The sequence below is a fragment of the Perca flavescens genome, chromosome 5, assembly GCF_004354835.1.
Source record: "Perca flavescens isolate YP-PL-M2 chromosome 5, PFLA_1.0, whole genome shotgun sequence".
In the NCBI taxonomy this organism is placed as follows: Eukaryota; Metazoa; Chordata; class Actinopteri; order Perciformes; family Percidae; genus Perca; species Perca flavescens.
Genome location: NC_041335.1, coordinates 19,327,335 through 19,344,067, shown reverse-complemented (window position 1 = coordinate 19,344,067; position 16,733 = coordinate 19,327,335). Strand labels below are relative to the sequence as shown.

The window sequence follows — 16,733 nt, the reverse complement described above, 5'->3', positions numbered from 1 at the left end:
GTAAATAGTGAGTTTTAATCACACTATAATTGACAATTCCCTTTAGACTGTTTTAAACTAAACAACATGAATTTCTTATTCAAGTGCTTTAAACAAACATTTTACAAGTATGCCGTACTTCAACACAACTGTAAGGTACTTTTAATTGAGTATTTTCATTTTCTCCTACTTGCCTATTGTAAGTTTTACTTATCTATTTTTTATTGCTTTAGTTACTTTGCATATTCATATTAATTATACAAAATATTATGAATAATCTGTGATGTATTAAAGTGGATAAAGATGAGACTTTATTGATCCAGTGGCTAAATTCACAAGCTAGCTGCCAAGTTAAACTTCCGCTGTTATTTTGGTGAAAGTAACTCAAAAGTAATGCAAAAGTAGTGTAACGCATTACAATTCAGAGACAGTAATATTGTAATATAACTAATTACTCTCAAATGACAGGAACTAGTAATCTATAATGTATTACATTTTGGAAGTAACTTGCCCAACACTGTTAGCTCATAATATTGTGAAGCAAGTAATGAGAAGGGGAACAGTTTATAGAGACTGTAGTGAGGATGAGTTAGCAGAAGACCTGAGCCCTGCCACAGCATCTCAGCTCTGATGCAGCTCTGAACTGGGCCGAGATTACACTCAAACTTTCCAAATGAATATCTTTGTAAAAGTTGTACAACATGTTCTGCTGGAATGAACAGAGCTGGATGGAGCTAAAAGTTGTACAACATGTTCTGCAAGAATGAACAGAGCTGAACGGAGCTGGGCAGTTTGATGCTGTTGCTCGGTCAGCCATGTTTTATATTTTGCAAAAAAGTCTTAAAGTATATATTATGCTCATTTTCAGGTTCATAATTGTATTTAGAGGTTGTACCAGAATAGGTTTATGTTGTTTAATTTTCAGAAAACACCATATATTTGTTGTACTGCACATTGCTGCAGCTCCTCTTTTCAGTGTGTGTTGAGCTCTCTGTTTTAGCTACAGAGTGAGGCATCTCACTTCTGTACCATCTTTGTTGGGAGTCACACATGCGCAGTAAGTACTGCTAGCTTGTCAGTTGCAGAGTATGAGGGCGTGCCACGCTAGCAACTAGGCGAGCATTATAACGTGTGTTACAAAGTGACGCACCTTCGTCACAGAAGTAAAGGCTGGACTACAACAGAGCTGTTTGGAGCAGTTTGTGAACAGTGTTTTCTCTGGAAGATGGTAAGTCCCTTTGGGTGGACTTTGGGCTTTTTCACTTTGTAAACCTATAACGTGCACAAAAAAAGATATATAACACAATAAAGGAAAGGGAAAAAGGCAAAAAGCATAATATGAGCACTTTAATTTACCCAGAATTCATGGCAAATTTGTCCTACCTAAGATAGTTCAGAACTAGACAGCTTTGAACAACAAATTTAGACATCTATCTGAAGTAGATCTAAGCTTAGTCACAGTTTATCAGCGTGAAACCGGCCCAAGATACACTGTATCCATACACAATATTGATCAAATGTAACACAAATATGCAAAACCAAAATAAGTTTGACAGCTGAGTCAAAATGACATGGTATATTACCTGAGAGCTGCCTCTATAAATGATTACATACACATTATAAGAAAAGAGAGTATAGATGGAGACAGAAAGGCAGAAACAAGATTGTAAGAGAAAAATGACAACAGGATGACAGAGACACTGTGAGAAAGGAAGAGAGCAAGGGTTGACTGAGTTCTTCGCCTACAGGGGGAAATCATCCAGGACACTGACAGAACAGAGTCACTGGTCTGTGACCAACTGAAGACACTCAACACATAAAGTAGACTGTATGCATGTGTGTCTATGTGTACTCTTAATGGCTCCCACTCTGACATTGATTGATCATCACAGTCCCTCCTGGTCCATGTTTGAGTTCCTCTCCAGTGTGTTTGTGTGTGTGTGTGTGTGTGTGTGTGTGTGTGTGTGTGTGTGTGTGTGTGTGTGTGTGTGTGTGTGTGTGTGTGTGTGTGTGTGTGTGATGTGTACGTATACATGTGAATGTCAGTGAGTGAACACAATCATGTCCTCCAGTAGCTCTAAAGAGGTAGTGACCCAGGACATTCCAGGACACAAAATTCAGTTTACTTCTAATAGACACCCAAACAGTCACACAAACAAACAGAATTGCATTTTCACACACACACACACACACACACACACACACACACACACACACACACACACACACACACACACACACAGACACACACATTATCCTTTACAAACACAGCACAAGTACGCAATCAGCCAATAAACATAGTTGTATTAAATGGATACAGACAAACACAGATCTGTCTTGCATATCAGGAGTCACTGACACAGAAGCTAATTGACCTCCTTCATAAATCTTGATGGTTGTTAATAATTTAAATCGAACAATCTCAGTATAAGAGAGGGAGAAAATGAGCAAAAGAGCTGGGAGGAGGAGAATAAAGGATAAAGGTGAGAAAGCTAAAGGAATGAAGGTAGAGGAGAGTGAGAATGATGCCAGAAAGAGGGAGAGAGAGAAGAGAAACATTAGGAGGAAGAGAAAGGAGGAGAGACGAAGGAAAAGACGAGAGGAAATCAATACGAGTGAGATGGCAGCAAAGGAGGGAAAGAGGTCACAAATCACCCAAGCCAATACTGTGTGTGCCAATAGTGTGTGTGTGTGTGTGTGTGTGTGTGTGTGTGTGTGTGTGTGTGTGTGTGTGTGTGTGTGTGTGTGTGTGTGAAGTCACAGGTCAGTGCTAGCAGACTAATAACCATTCACACTTTGGCTAATAGAGACAAAGTAAGTAACCTAGTACACAATATGCCATTAGCCCTCTTCAAGGCTAATAGAGATACACTGAGGTCGTACGCAAGTTGCTTAAGCAAACAGCGGAAATGCCCTTTGCAATAAGATATGCTATCTGGACAAATTATGCTGGTTCTCACCTTAAGTCAAATTAATTCAGATAAAGATATGGTAAGCACGTTTAGCAAATTTTACTGCTAATAATTCTACTGTATTAAAGGGCCTCTCTGGAGGAGAGCAGGTTGCTTTTCAGTTTTTTCCAACTGCTTCTATACAAAATCTTTTTGAAACCTCTCACTCAAAGTGCAAGACAAAAATCTAACAGGAAGTGACTTGCTTTCTTTTTCCAAACACAACCAATCAAAATGCTACACTTATTTACCCGGGCACACACACACTCCTCACATGTGCAAACACATTATGCTTAACTGAGCACTAACCAATCACTGCTTTAGTATAGGTCTATTCAAAGGTCAGATTACCTGTTTTGAACAATGGATGCCAACAACAGACAGAGAGCAAGGGGAGGAGGAGGGAGAGACAGTGGACGACAATGAGGAGGAGGAGGAAGAGCAAGAGGAGGAGGAGAAGGGAAGAAGAGAAAGAAGGAGAGCCATCACTGATGAGATCAGGGCCACACTTATTCATCATGTGATCAACCACAGACTGACTATGAGAGAAGCCCATCTTGAGTAGCTTTACAGTGGCGTCCATACTTCAAACCTTCAGAAATGAGAACAAGCATGCAACTATCTAATGACTATTTCAGCATTATGAATGAATCAGACTTTGTTTTGCACAAAGTGCATACAATGTACTCTAAAGTACTTTATTAAATGTTCCTTTCCTACTTTGGCTGAGGTGCCGGAAGAGGCCGGTTGGCATGGAGACCACAGTGGCAGGTCAAGTTAGCTACCTCTGTCAAGGATATTGTAGTTTGGATCAACAGAGATACATTGCCAGGCTTACGTTACCTGTTTTGACAAACATTTTAGTTGTGCTAGGCAGGCCTGCTTGATTCTTTAGGGGAATGATTGTAAAGATTTACAAAGAATGTGTTTACGGCACTTACTATCTGACTGGGACGGACGTTAAGGGACCAAAATCAGAATCACTGGACAGACACAGAAATTTGTCTCATTTTCGTTAACATTGTGAGATTGGGTTTGGCCTTGGCGGAGGTCTGTGCTCTCCAAGTGCCCTTTTAACTTGATTTATTTTATTTTAAAATGACAGGGATAATCTTATACTCAAAATTACAAGCAAAAGACGTTTTTAATGTCATTGCAGGAAAAGCAACAAATAACATTAATGGTCGCTAGTTTTTGTAATTGTCTCATTATTAATTTCTAGCATGCCAGCATGTACAATACAATAACAGGAGGCAGGGTGGCACTAAATGAAATGGAGCCATTGCTAATGTTATTAATTACACCTGTGGATTTCCTGCTGGTAAAAGCATGTTAACATGTCTGCTGTGAAAAAGGTCCATTTACTTCTTATGAACTATTACAGTCATACTCATGGTTCCTTATGACTGTTATTAGAATATATCGTAATGCATTATGAAGTCGTATGTGATGCATCAAAGCTTCATACAAAGTGATAGTGTTAGTTTTGTGTCTCATGATACAAAACACATTGTAATGTTTGTCCTGTCGTTTTTGCCCTTCCTCCACATTGTTCCTATCATTCAACCTTCTTTAATTCATCCCTGTTATTTTAATAACTCTAGTTTATTTTGTTTTTCTTTCCTTTTTCACCATGTGGCGATAAAACAACAACTGTATTTCCATCGTTCTGTTTGACAAGAAAAACTTTATAACTGTATTTTTGTGACTTTAAAACTTCATGTATGTTTTGTATGTACATTTTTATTTTTGTGTTTTCTTTTATCTTCATCCCCAGGTTTAAATGAACACTGTTTCTAGCTGAATGTCCTTGTCCTGTATGAAAGGATGAGAAACACGGGGAGAAAGAGAGAGTGGGAGTGAGTGAGGAAGAGAAAGAAAAGTGCACAGTGGGATTCATATCATCTTTCTCCTCAGTGGGAATCCCTGATATCTGTTGGCCTTTCCAGCCCTCTCAAAGGCACCCTCCATCAGCATCCCTCCATCATCCCCTACTTCTCTCCACTGCTTTCGTCAAGCTCAGGTTTCATCCACCTCTGCTCTCTCCAATTTCAGTCAGTGGAAATTAGAGTAAAGCACAAAACAGCATGGAGCAAAGAGAAAGGAAAAGAAGAAAAGGAGAGGAAGAGACAGAGAGGAATAGAGGGAGTGAGAAGACAAAGATAATAAAAGCAGTATGGGGGCCATAGCTTCCAGCTGTGTCTGTGAAACAGCAGGAAACAAAGAGGAGAAAACAGCTTACTGAGTTCAGGTTTTCACACTGATGAACATAAACAGTGCACACACACAGTGTGCATTCACCAAGCACAGACCTACAGCAGTTTTCTGATTCATTAGAACTGTGTTGCGTAATATATATCTAGTATTATAATCTCTTGATAATCACATTGTCTTTTGTTCCCATTATATTAGGAGTTTTTTGCACTGCATGACTGTCAGTTTAGCTCAGAGAATAACGCATTTAATAAAATAGTACAGTTGCAGAAAACTTTGTTGATTGTAAATTCATGCAAAAAAAACCCACCATGAATAGATTTTAAAAATTTAAACGCAAAGAGCCATTTTCCTGGAAAATGCTCCAGTTCTAGACATCTCCAAACCTCAAAAGCTCTTGATATTGCATAATGTTCCCAGTTTATCTATGTATTCATTATATTTGCATGAGTATATCTGTATGGATTATGGTGTGCTTAAGATATTAAGTGTCCGGAGTAGTACAAAGTAGCATGCAGCCAATCAATTCTTTATTCAAGTGACATTATGATGGCTTTGTAAAATATAAACTAAGCGTAAATTAAACCATATCTAAAGCAGATCAAACATTAAAAAACAAATCCATATTTTAACTATGCCTGAGGGTTATTTCAACAGGCAGAAAGTATGATTACTCTAAAATGGAATTATCAAATTTAAGTTTTGCACAAAATGAGATATGTAGCTAAGGGTTAATGCCCGATGAGGTGTCCATTGTCAGGTATTAATGGACGACGGTGAGGCAGTCCGACGCAAAGTCCATTAATACCTGACAATGGACACCTCGAAGGACATTAACCCGCTTATACCACAGTCACTTGCCAAATAACATATTTTTTAAATATTAGTTTATATTTTAATTAGTTTCACAATCGAAATCTAAAGTTTTTACAAACAATAATGCTGTTTGCCTGGTTACACCTGATGGTTTGACTAATACCTGGAACAATCATTCTCATCCTATAAGTAGGATAATAGGAATAGGAAGGACCTTAGATACTAACTAACTAACCCGATACTAGTTGCTACATAACATCAGAAGGATACGTCCCCTTCTAACGCAGAAGGCGGCTCAGGTTCTGGTTCAGTCATCTCACGTCTAGACTACTGCAACTCCCTCCTGATTGGCCTGCCTGCAGCTCATTCAGAACGCAGCAGCTCGACTTGTCTTCAACCTCCCCAAGTTCTCTCACAATACACCGCTCCTCCGCTCTCTTCACTGGTTACCAGTTGCTGCCTGTATCCGCTTCAAGACACTAGTACTTGCATACAGGGCCACGATCAACCCCAGCTTATATCCAGGCCAGGTCCAGCCAACCTGCTTGCTGCCCCCTCACAGCGAGGGAGAACTAATCACTCAACGAAATCCCTACTGTTCGCTGTCCTGGCTCCCAAATGGTGGAACGAGCTCCCTATCGACATCAGGATGGGCGAAAGCCTACACATCGTCACCAAAGGTTAAAAACACATCTCTTCCTACTACACCTCGGATAAACGTAAAAAAAATTAAAAAAAATTAAAAATCTTGAACCTGCACTTTCATATGGCTCTTTGTAGCTTTGCTTATTTAAAGCTAGTGTTGCACTTACTACTTGTTGTCTGGAGTTTGAACCTTCAGAGTTGAAAGCACTGAATTGTGAGTCGCTTTGGATAAAAGCGTCAGCTAAATGACATGTAATAATAGTAATAGTAATAGATACAACTTGCCTCCCTTAGCAACGGGAGATATTTATAATCCGCTCAGCTACAAGCCAGAAAGCTAACGCTATGCTAGCAAGATCCAAAGTCAATAACATTGTGTACAGTAAAAATAATTTGACAGTATGTTGAAGAAGACAAGCTAGCTATCCAGCCATGTCATTATCCCCAAAACAACAAAACGACTTTTACCAACAATTTTATCCGCGATGTGAAACGTTACTGTCGGCCGCAGCCTGAAGTAGCGACCTGAACAGTGAACAGAATGTGAGATGCAACACGGTATCACGGCAGTTCGTGAAATTGTCACGTTATTTTTAATCTATTGATTTGTGTACAACAACACGTTTATCTCGTTTTTTTCGTGGTGGCCAGCACGAAATGGCAACCATCTATACGAAGGTCGGGTTTAGGAAAAAAACAATGGGTAGAGGACGCCTCACATGCCGGCAGACGGCTGTGAGGGAGGACACCTCACACGCCGGGAGACGGCCAATAACGGGATGGCGGAGGTTGGGTTTAGGAAAAAAACAACGGGGAAAGAACGCCTCAAATCCCGGGAGACGGACGCAGGGAACGCGCGACAATAACGGGACGGTTAACGGGGAAACAAAACACCACACGCGGGACGTGATCCCCGGCCTCCGGGGTGAAAGTCCTGAATTGTTTGACCCATCCACCACCCCAACCAACATCCTATGGTGTTCAGAGGACGAGTTGGAAATAACAGATTCACATTTCCTTTTTGTTTTAATGTAGCGCATTTGTTTCACCGAAACTCCTTTAGTAGGTGTCCTACATCACTTTGTTATGGACACCCTGCAGCCAATCAGAATCGAGTATTGACCCAGACCATGGTATAACTGTTGTTAATGTGGTTGCAAGACATCCATCGAAATTTAAGTCAAGAATAAATTGGACTTGATGTTGTTCATAATACACAGATGGTTTGTCAGCTGACTGGGTGATCCTGATCCTTGAACGACCTCATGGTGTCATCACATACAGTATGAGAGCCTAAATCCATGGGTCGTTAATTAAACAGAATTTCCTCTCAATAACACGCTGTCTGGAAATCCAGCAGCTAGCAAATGAACGGCTAATGGGAGACTAATAAATGACTTGCAGCTGCGCGTGATGTGATGTCAGTAATTAACAGTGAGAGATGGGAGGGAAAAAAGACAGAAAAGTAAAGAGACAGATTGGAAGGAGGATACTGGATGCCTCTTGTAAATACACATAAGTCATCTCTCACATTTCACTTATGGAAGTCCACAAAAGGCTGTGAAAGAAAGACATGTACCAACTATCGGACGGAGCAATACCGACCAACACATTAATGAATAAAAGAGATTAATTTCACCTTCCAATCTTTCTCGCAGTCAGTGATTTGATGCAACACTTCCTCAGGACACATACAGTTTTTAGGAGATCAAGAACAAGGATTGGAGATAACTCAAAAGAAAAAAAGAAGAAAGAATTAAATTTAAAAGTGACACAAGAGAGCAAGACAAAGGAAAGATAAATGAAATATGCTAAAGAAGATTTAATATTCAGAAAAATGTGGGACTGGGAGAAACCAGTGAGAGAGATAAAAAAAAAAGGGAGAAAAGAAAAATGAAACATGTTTAGGGAATCAAACAAGGTATACAGGGTGAAAGACAATGAACTAGGGTGAGAAGGATGTATACTGTAGTGTGACATGAAACCTTCCCTCCAACAGAGACTATAACAGTATTCTATTCTTTACCACTGTGTGCGCCTCTGTGTGTGTTTTTCTATACCTGTTGTTTCACCTTGCTCATGTTTACTTCTTGCAGGTTTTGTTGCATTTATTCTCCTCTTCCTTGACTATTCATGTGTGACAGCTAAATCAGGGGGAAGATCAAACTGTACTGCTCACGCGCACACACACGCGCACGCACGCACACACACACAGCTATACATACCAGCTATACACCCAGCTATACACACAGCTATACACACAGCACAATGTTTGCCTCCAGGGTCTGCTTTGTAATACAAGGGGAAATCTTCAGTGGGCAAGTCAATGTGTCAACTTGGGTTGAGTCCGAGTCAAAAGTTCTGCTTCCTCACAATTGCACAATATACACACTGACAGATATCAAAGAGTGAGCGCATAAAATATGTACTATGTATTTTGCTCACCTGCCTCAAGAAAAAAAGCATAGTGTTTAAGCCACAACTGTGCTGACTTGTGCTACTGTTGACCCCGCTGTGTATTTTATTGAGCAGGCACTATATATTAGGAGTTTTCAAACTGTTTTCAGCCTGTGTTTAATCACCCGCTCTGGGGACTCAGGCTCATTAACAAGCAGGTGGAGACCAATAAACTGAGCTCATGTCAACCTTAATTCTAAAAAAACAGGTTGTGTATGTCTTTGTCTTCCTGCCAAAGCAACAGCCTGATTCATCATTACCTAGCCAGTAGAATAATACCATGTGCTGTCAAGTGACACTAGTGGAACTTTGGCTGCAGTCCAGTACATCACTGTGGATCCTATTAACCTGTCCTGTGAACATTGCAGTACAACATTGGTGATGCAGGCAGCTGTGTACACACGTCTGACATGGGACCTAGGTTTCAGCACAAATAACTAAACATCTGATTAATCGGTTTAACCTGTTTGCTCACAGTGCACCAGTGAGACAACCTGGGAAAAATGTTGACCACATTTTCTGGATGTGTGACAACTTTATATCACAAAGAGTGGAATCTCATTATTGTCAGGCACATAAACAATATGCAGGCGAAGAGGTCAACTTAAAGATACAATCTCGAAGATTTCTGTTTCGTTCTCTTTGGCAGCACCTATGGCTTATATGTTTTTTTAAGTTTAATCGACTGTAGTATTGGCTCTTTTCTTTATTTGTTCGGCCACAGTAACCGTTTACTCCCAACACTAGCAGAGACCGAAAAAAACAGTACACCGCTTTACACACAGGAGAGTTTAAGAGCGAGTCTGTTGCGTTAGCTCCACCTACCCGGGTCATTCTACAGATTTGGTGACATTTCAGTAGTGTCGGTGTCCCAAGATGTACTACTGTTATAACTTTTCAGAACAGTTATCAAACTACACTTAAATTACAACATTTCAAAGTGTTACATGTTGTTAATATGGAGTAGAGAATATGATTTTAAACAGAGATGAATTTCAATACTTATATATTCTAATATGTTTGCTTTTCTTAAGAGTATTAAGAATTTTGCCTGTCCCCATTGACCATCATGCAAATGGCGTGACTCATTTTGAGTACACAGTGTTAAATAATAATGTTTTTTTTTTGTTAAATTAATTGTATATGCTCCCTTTTCTCAGCAAAAGACATTTTATTGTCAGAGAAATTTAGGCTTTTGCCCCTGTCCTTGTATTTCTTGCAACAATTCCCCCACTCACAATGAAATAATGGTTTGATCCTTTGGACAAAATTTATGAGGAAGTCACATCATAAAAGTCTTCAGAGAAGCCTGGTGTGACAAGTGGTAATCTGCTCTCTCACTTTTTATAAATATTTCATGTTTTTTAAGCACATATGGGCGTTGTCAATCTCAGGTATTCAACTCTGTTGGGCGGGAAATTCATAGTTAAGAAGATTTTACCAAAAATTGTTTTTATAGCTATGAAGTATAACAATGTCTGAATTGAATAAGGCCATGTGGCACACTGGTAGCTGCTAGCATCCCGAATTAGCAACAGATTAGCACAAAATCTTCAACCCTATCACATTTAACCCCATCACATTTTTTAATGTTACGGGGTTGAATGGCTGTTACAGGGTTGAAAAGCTGTTAAATCTTAGCAATATTTAATGTATATTGCTTAATACCAATCATATTTTCTTGTTGATGTGAATGTTTGTTGTTTACGGTTTTACAGTATTAACTAAAAGTACAAGGAATTATTGAAAATAAGTTAAAAATGGTAAGTGAAAATGGTAGTGCTGCTCCCTCTTAGTCGATTAGTCAACTAATCGGTCATTTTGGTCTTGGTCAACTTAGATTTCTTTAGTCGATTAGTCATGTTTTTAATGCTTTTTTCATGCTGAATGACTTATTTACAAGAAACGTACGAGCACATCTCTGGTAAACACAAGAATTAAAGTGGTGCTTTTGCATGACTCTTTGTGGAGAAACTAAGATTTACAGATCTGTCGATTAAATCAACTAATGGATTAGTCAATACAACTGAATGAGTGTTAGTCGACTAAGAATTTCTTCAATCGAGCACAGCCCTAGAAAATGGTGAACAAACTGTAGGCTTAGCTATAATGTTAAGATGTTTGCTCAATGTTCAGACATTCCTGCCATTACTCTGGATATTTCTCTGAAATCAATTAAATGTTGTAACTGTTGTTAGTTTATTAATGTGTTTTAATCTGTCTAGATTTCATCTAGATTGTTTAGATATGTTGACAGTAAGTTTAAAAATGTTTAGAAAATGGCAACATGTGAGTGATCTCACAAAAGAAGGATAAAACATATCACATGTGATGCTTTTCACTCAACCCTGTTACAGGATTTTCAACCCTGTTGCGATGCATTCAGCCCGGTTACGAGATTATTTTTTGACATTTTTGTATTAAATACACAAAATATAACATCAATAGTGTTTTTATTGTGTGTATTAAATCAGGGTAAATAAGTCTATTTAAATTTTGTCAGGAATTACACAGCATTCTTGCACATTTCTAGCGAAAATGTGGAGTTGGATTAGAAATTTCTTCATCGTAAACTGGAAAGGATGGTGCTGGTTAGTTTTCCTTGATTTTCTCTTTAATTACAATATGCCATTATTTACAAGGGACATCTAAACTGTGAGATTATGCCAGAAGCTGATCTCAAGCTTATAGGAAAAATTAATAGTTGAATAACAAAATGACTGTGACGGGGTTGAATTAAATTGGGACTTGTTTGAGAAAATAATGCAGAATAATAAGTTAATACTCTACGTTAAGATGGGAAAAGGTATTTTCTGTCAAGTACACACATTATTTTGTCACATCAAATAAAAAAAAGCTTAAGATTTTAATGGTCATTGTTTCATCCCCCTCAATCACAAATGGCACCGAATCGGTAGAATTACCCACCCACTCTGGCAGACCAACCACTGCTGGGTGATGGAAAACACGTCACTAACTGTACACCGCTTTTGATTTTTCTTGGGAATGTCGCCACAGACAACCAGTTCATAATACTGCAAATGAAAGGGCATTCATCAGTTGGCCATAGGCTCAATCACCGTTGTGTTCAACATTGTGTTTCACATCACTCGGCGATAGATAGTGACTTAAAAAAGAACTTTTATTTAAATGAGATTATTACTTCAACTTTAAAGAGGAAAAAAATTACTTGATTTTAATTTACCGGTGCACCTTAGATGTGTTCAAATACCTTTAAATGGTCTGCTCATCAGGACACATGTAGTACAAATAGTCTAGTAAGTAACATCCTTTATAGAAATAAAATATGTATTTATGGAATGGACCACCGGAGGGAAATAGGGGAGGCTTGTCTGAGAAATGGAGTTTTGGATAATGTTCACCTTTGGCAGCTTTACCTATTATGCTAAAATGACTGAGGAAGCCTAGTGAGGAAGCCTAGTGACGAGTCCATAGCAACCAGTGTTGAATTTGTAATTTCCCAGTGTCCTTTGTTGAATGGTCTCAATGTTTTATTGTTTTATTTCATGTGAATACTAGTTTATTAGATGAGTAACTTATTGAAGTAATGCAGTAATGCAGGAGGTGTGCATTTAGTTTCCATGCTTATTGTGTTTCCACAACTATGTAAAGTGAGTAAATCTACTGAAATGGCCACCACACCATAACAGAGGAGTGTGATGTGTAAAATGAGAATGCAGAGGTTTAGTCACATAAGCCATGGCTGTAAAAAAAAACAATGGCTATTTGGGTATCTTTGCCAAGCGCAAACCAGTACAGAATGCATCAATAAATTGTTGGGGAGGGTCATCCCTTTTTTTCACTTCAATTTGGATGGTCATCCAAATTTTTTTGTTGATGAAGGGAGGGTCAGGTCTATTTTGATTAAAGATCCAAAAAACCCTCCGGTGGCCCCTGAAATAAATAACAACAGTCCCTTACAGTTTTTTTCAATTGCTAGATGACAGTGGGCAAAACTGGAGTAACATTTGCTAAACTCACAACAGCAGTTCATGTGGACCAAACTCTAGGACTAGTTTGTTTTTCATTGCTTGAACAAAGTTTTCAAAACTCTACACACTTATCCCATGGCTTTAAAGGTCCTATGACATGGTGCCCTTTGGATGCTTTTATATAGACCTTAGTGGTCCCCTAATACTGTATCTGAAGTCTCTTTCCCAAAACAGCCACTAGAGCCAGTCCCACAATGAGCTTTCCTTAGGATGTGCCATTTCTGTGTCTGTAGCTATTGAGGAGTAGAGAGGGGGGGCAAGGTGGAGGGTGGGGGTGTGGCCTTGACCGACTGCCACTTTGCTCGTTTGAAAGCCATGATGTCTCTCTCTCTCATGGGTTGGCAAAATTCTCTGGGCGGGCAAAGCAGAGAAAGGGGAGATAACCTTGCTCCTTATGACCTCATAAAGAGAAGATTCCAGATCGGCCCATCTGAGCTTTCATTTTCTCAAAGGCAGAGCAGGATACCCAGGGCTCGGTTTACACCTATCGCCATTTCGAGCCACTGGGGGACCATAGGCAGGCTGGGGGAACGCATATTAATGTTAAAAAAACCTCATAAAGTGAAATTTTCATGCCATGGGACCTTTAACCACAACCTGCACAACTATGTGGATCTACAGCAGTTTGTTCAAATGCTAACACACTGCTGTCAAAACTGTTAACCACACATTCAAAACAGAATAAATTTCAGTCTGGTCTATCAAACACTGCTGATAGCAATGGTTTCTTGTTTTAGACTTGTTAGTGAACACATACTGTATATACAGTATATAGGGAAATAAAGAAACACCAAATAAGAATGAAACAATTATGCATTGTACTGTTTGAGAAAAACAGTGAACAGGTAAAAGAGCAAAGATACCAATATGTCCAGGTAAGATCTCTGAGGTTATATACACAGTTGTGAAAATGTGAAAAACAATTCCTTTGCTGTAGTAAAACTGCGCACTTAACCATTTTTCACGAAGTAATGGAGGCGTAAGCAATGGGAACACCACAGTCATTTGTATTTAGAGATAATGTAGGTTCATAACAAGAGAAGACATCCATTTTGTTGATTACGTAAAAACTCTCTATTATGTACCTAGTAATATAGGTAAGCAAACTGAGGATTTTCATTCATTCTTGTTTACCTCAAAACTTATATAATAAATAAAATAAAAAAGGAAAGAAAATAATTTATTATATATTATATATCTATATTTCTTATAGCAAATATTGATTACTGTAAAGTCACTTAAACTATACAAACTGTAAAGATGAAAAGTTTGTAGTTCTGTATTGGTGTTTGATGCTAGTGTTTTTACTCTCAGTGTGTTCTGAGTGACAGTGTGTGTTATCTAGATGAGGATTGTTCATAGAGTTTGGCTGCTCTGAGTCTCTTCTGAGACGTGTGTGAAGAGTTGTGTTGTTAGGAATGAGTTTTGCAGGTGATGTGAACTGTTTAGCTCAGGTGACTGTTGGTAATGCAGACCGTGGTTAGAGTTTTGCACATGTGGCTTCAGTTATGACCAGTGTCGTTTAGCAATCGAAAAAAACTGTAATGCATGTATATTGTGAGCCGACCTGTTGGATGTTTACCAGTAAAGTGCCAACATCAGCAGTGCATTCATGCTTATTATTTTACTCTGAGTTAAACAGTGTTTCATTTTTTCAAAGTATGATCTGACCCGTCCACTTTCTTTGCACTACTGCACTCTTTGATTAGATCTGAGTGCATGATTGTGTGTACATGATGTGATGTGCGTGTGCTGGAATACACGCACCTGAGTTTTCGTCCACCCTCTCCTCCACAGTGTGGTCTTTCTGATGAACCCACTCGCTATTGCACTTGAAGTAAATCTGCGTGGCAGGCGTTGCTTTGCAGTAGAGATTGACAGGTTTATTCTTGACAATGTAGCCTTCCTCGGGTTCAAACAGGAAGTGAGGTAAGGGCTCCGGAGGGTCGGAGGGGAAGGTTTCCGGGAGTTCACTCAGACTCAGGAAATCATCATCATCTCTCACTGTGAAAGGAGGAAAAGAAAAGGTTAATTTCGAGAGTCACTGCTATTCAGTATTATCACAGATTTCCAGATTGTCCAGGACAAACAGGGACAAAAGTGGTTTCAGTAAGGAAATGCTGCATTCTTTTATTCGTTAATTATTGTTCTGCGATTCACACCAGTGAGCAGCATTGTCCCATGAACTGAGTGTGTATGAGACAATGTCAGTCTCATCTGATCACTAATAATTGCTGTGTCTCAAGCCGGTGACCTGGACAGGTTACAATTTTCTTCCACTGAGCCATAAAATGCAAATTTAAATAGCAGCTTATGCTGTGTCCATTTGTAGATACCTTATGGCTGGAGTTATTTCCACACAAAAGATTCTGATTTTTGTCTCTGCAAAAATACACAAATGTCTCTGTGAACCTACGCAGAGAAGGGAGTTATGGGTAACCACAGGTTGCAGAGGCTCAGGAGCCAAAGCACACACATCCCAAATCTCCACACGTCATATACCTTCCCTCATGGAATTCAGATACATTAATCACCAACAAACTAAAATTCCGAATAAGTTTGCACAGTATATTCAAAAGATATGTTTGTACCCTCGACCCGTGCCTTATAACTGTCTGCAAACCACTCCTCTGTTGTGGAGAAATTAATATTTTAAAAGAGGAGGGATAAATTAAAAGTGGAGAGTGCAATATAAGACTCTTCGACTCTCTGGTATCTTTAAGGTCAGCTCTGCCAAGATGGGTAGCTATTGTTCAACAGTGCTACTTTACGTGATGCAGAAATTTCCACTAATTTACTTTGCCAGTGAATCCACTATCAGTGCAATTCCACTGAAATTTGTTTGTCTTGCCGATAAAAATCGGAAACAGACAGAGTGCTCATTTGGCCAACCCTAAGGGCACCAAGAACTGTATCCTCCTCCATCCTCTCTCTCTCTCTCTCTCTCTCTCTCTCTCTCTCTCTCCTTCACTTTCAGTGTGTCCAAACTTCACGCCCACCTGTGAGCTCAATCAAAGTGACACAAAGAATGTTTTGTCACTAGGTTGCCAAGGTCACCAATACACAAGAGGATTACAAGAGCAGGTGGGAAGGAAAGGAAGGCACCTTTCTTTCTTTCACTTTGCACACACACACATGCACGCGCACACACACACACACACACACACACACACACACACACACACACACACACACATACAAATTCTAACTTGTATATCCCCTCCACTCCATCCAGTTTCATTAAGACCGCGTAGACCTTTTTCTTTGTTTGATTGCCTCACCTGGAGAGCTTTGACTCATGGGAACATTTTTGACACAGCTTTAAGGTTTTTAATGAGTCACGGCTACAGTCACACAGAAACACTTACAAAAACACAATATACAGAAAATGCAACAGATAATTGTCCATTTATACGCCTTTGCACACAAACACACACATTTCTTTAAATGTCCTTATCTTGGTAAATAGCAGAGTGCTGTAGGCTATGAGCTAAAAGCAGCTTAGGTAAAACAAGAATCAAATAGGAAAAAAAATGAGCAGGCGACATCCCCACTTTGATGTTGTTGTGGAAAATCTCTTTGGTGTTCGGTGATGAAGCTGGAAATTAAGATTGTCTGACACACTGGACTTATCTATGTTATTTTCTTTATTCTCTTG

The 16,733-nt window shown here is 39.2% G+C and overlaps 1 protein-coding gene across 1 annotated transcript in view; it reads right to left on the bottom strand.

Annotated features, from left to right (window-relative positions):
• Positions 1–15,250, bottom strand: part of unc5ca (unc-5 netrin receptor Ca) — a 104,418-nt gene extending 89,168 nt beyond the window's left edge. Inside the window, exons 1-2 of the mRNA XM_028579138.1 lie at positions 15,238–15,250; positions 14,843–15,079 (exon numbers count right to left, since the gene is read on the bottom strand). Of these exons, the coding sequence (XP_028434939.1) occupies positions 14,843–15,079; positions 15,238–15,250 (250 nt within the window). The remainder of the gene's footprint in view (positions 1–14,842; positions 15,080–15,237) is intronic.
• Between the last annotated feature and the right edge of the window lie 1,483 nt (positions 15,251–16,733).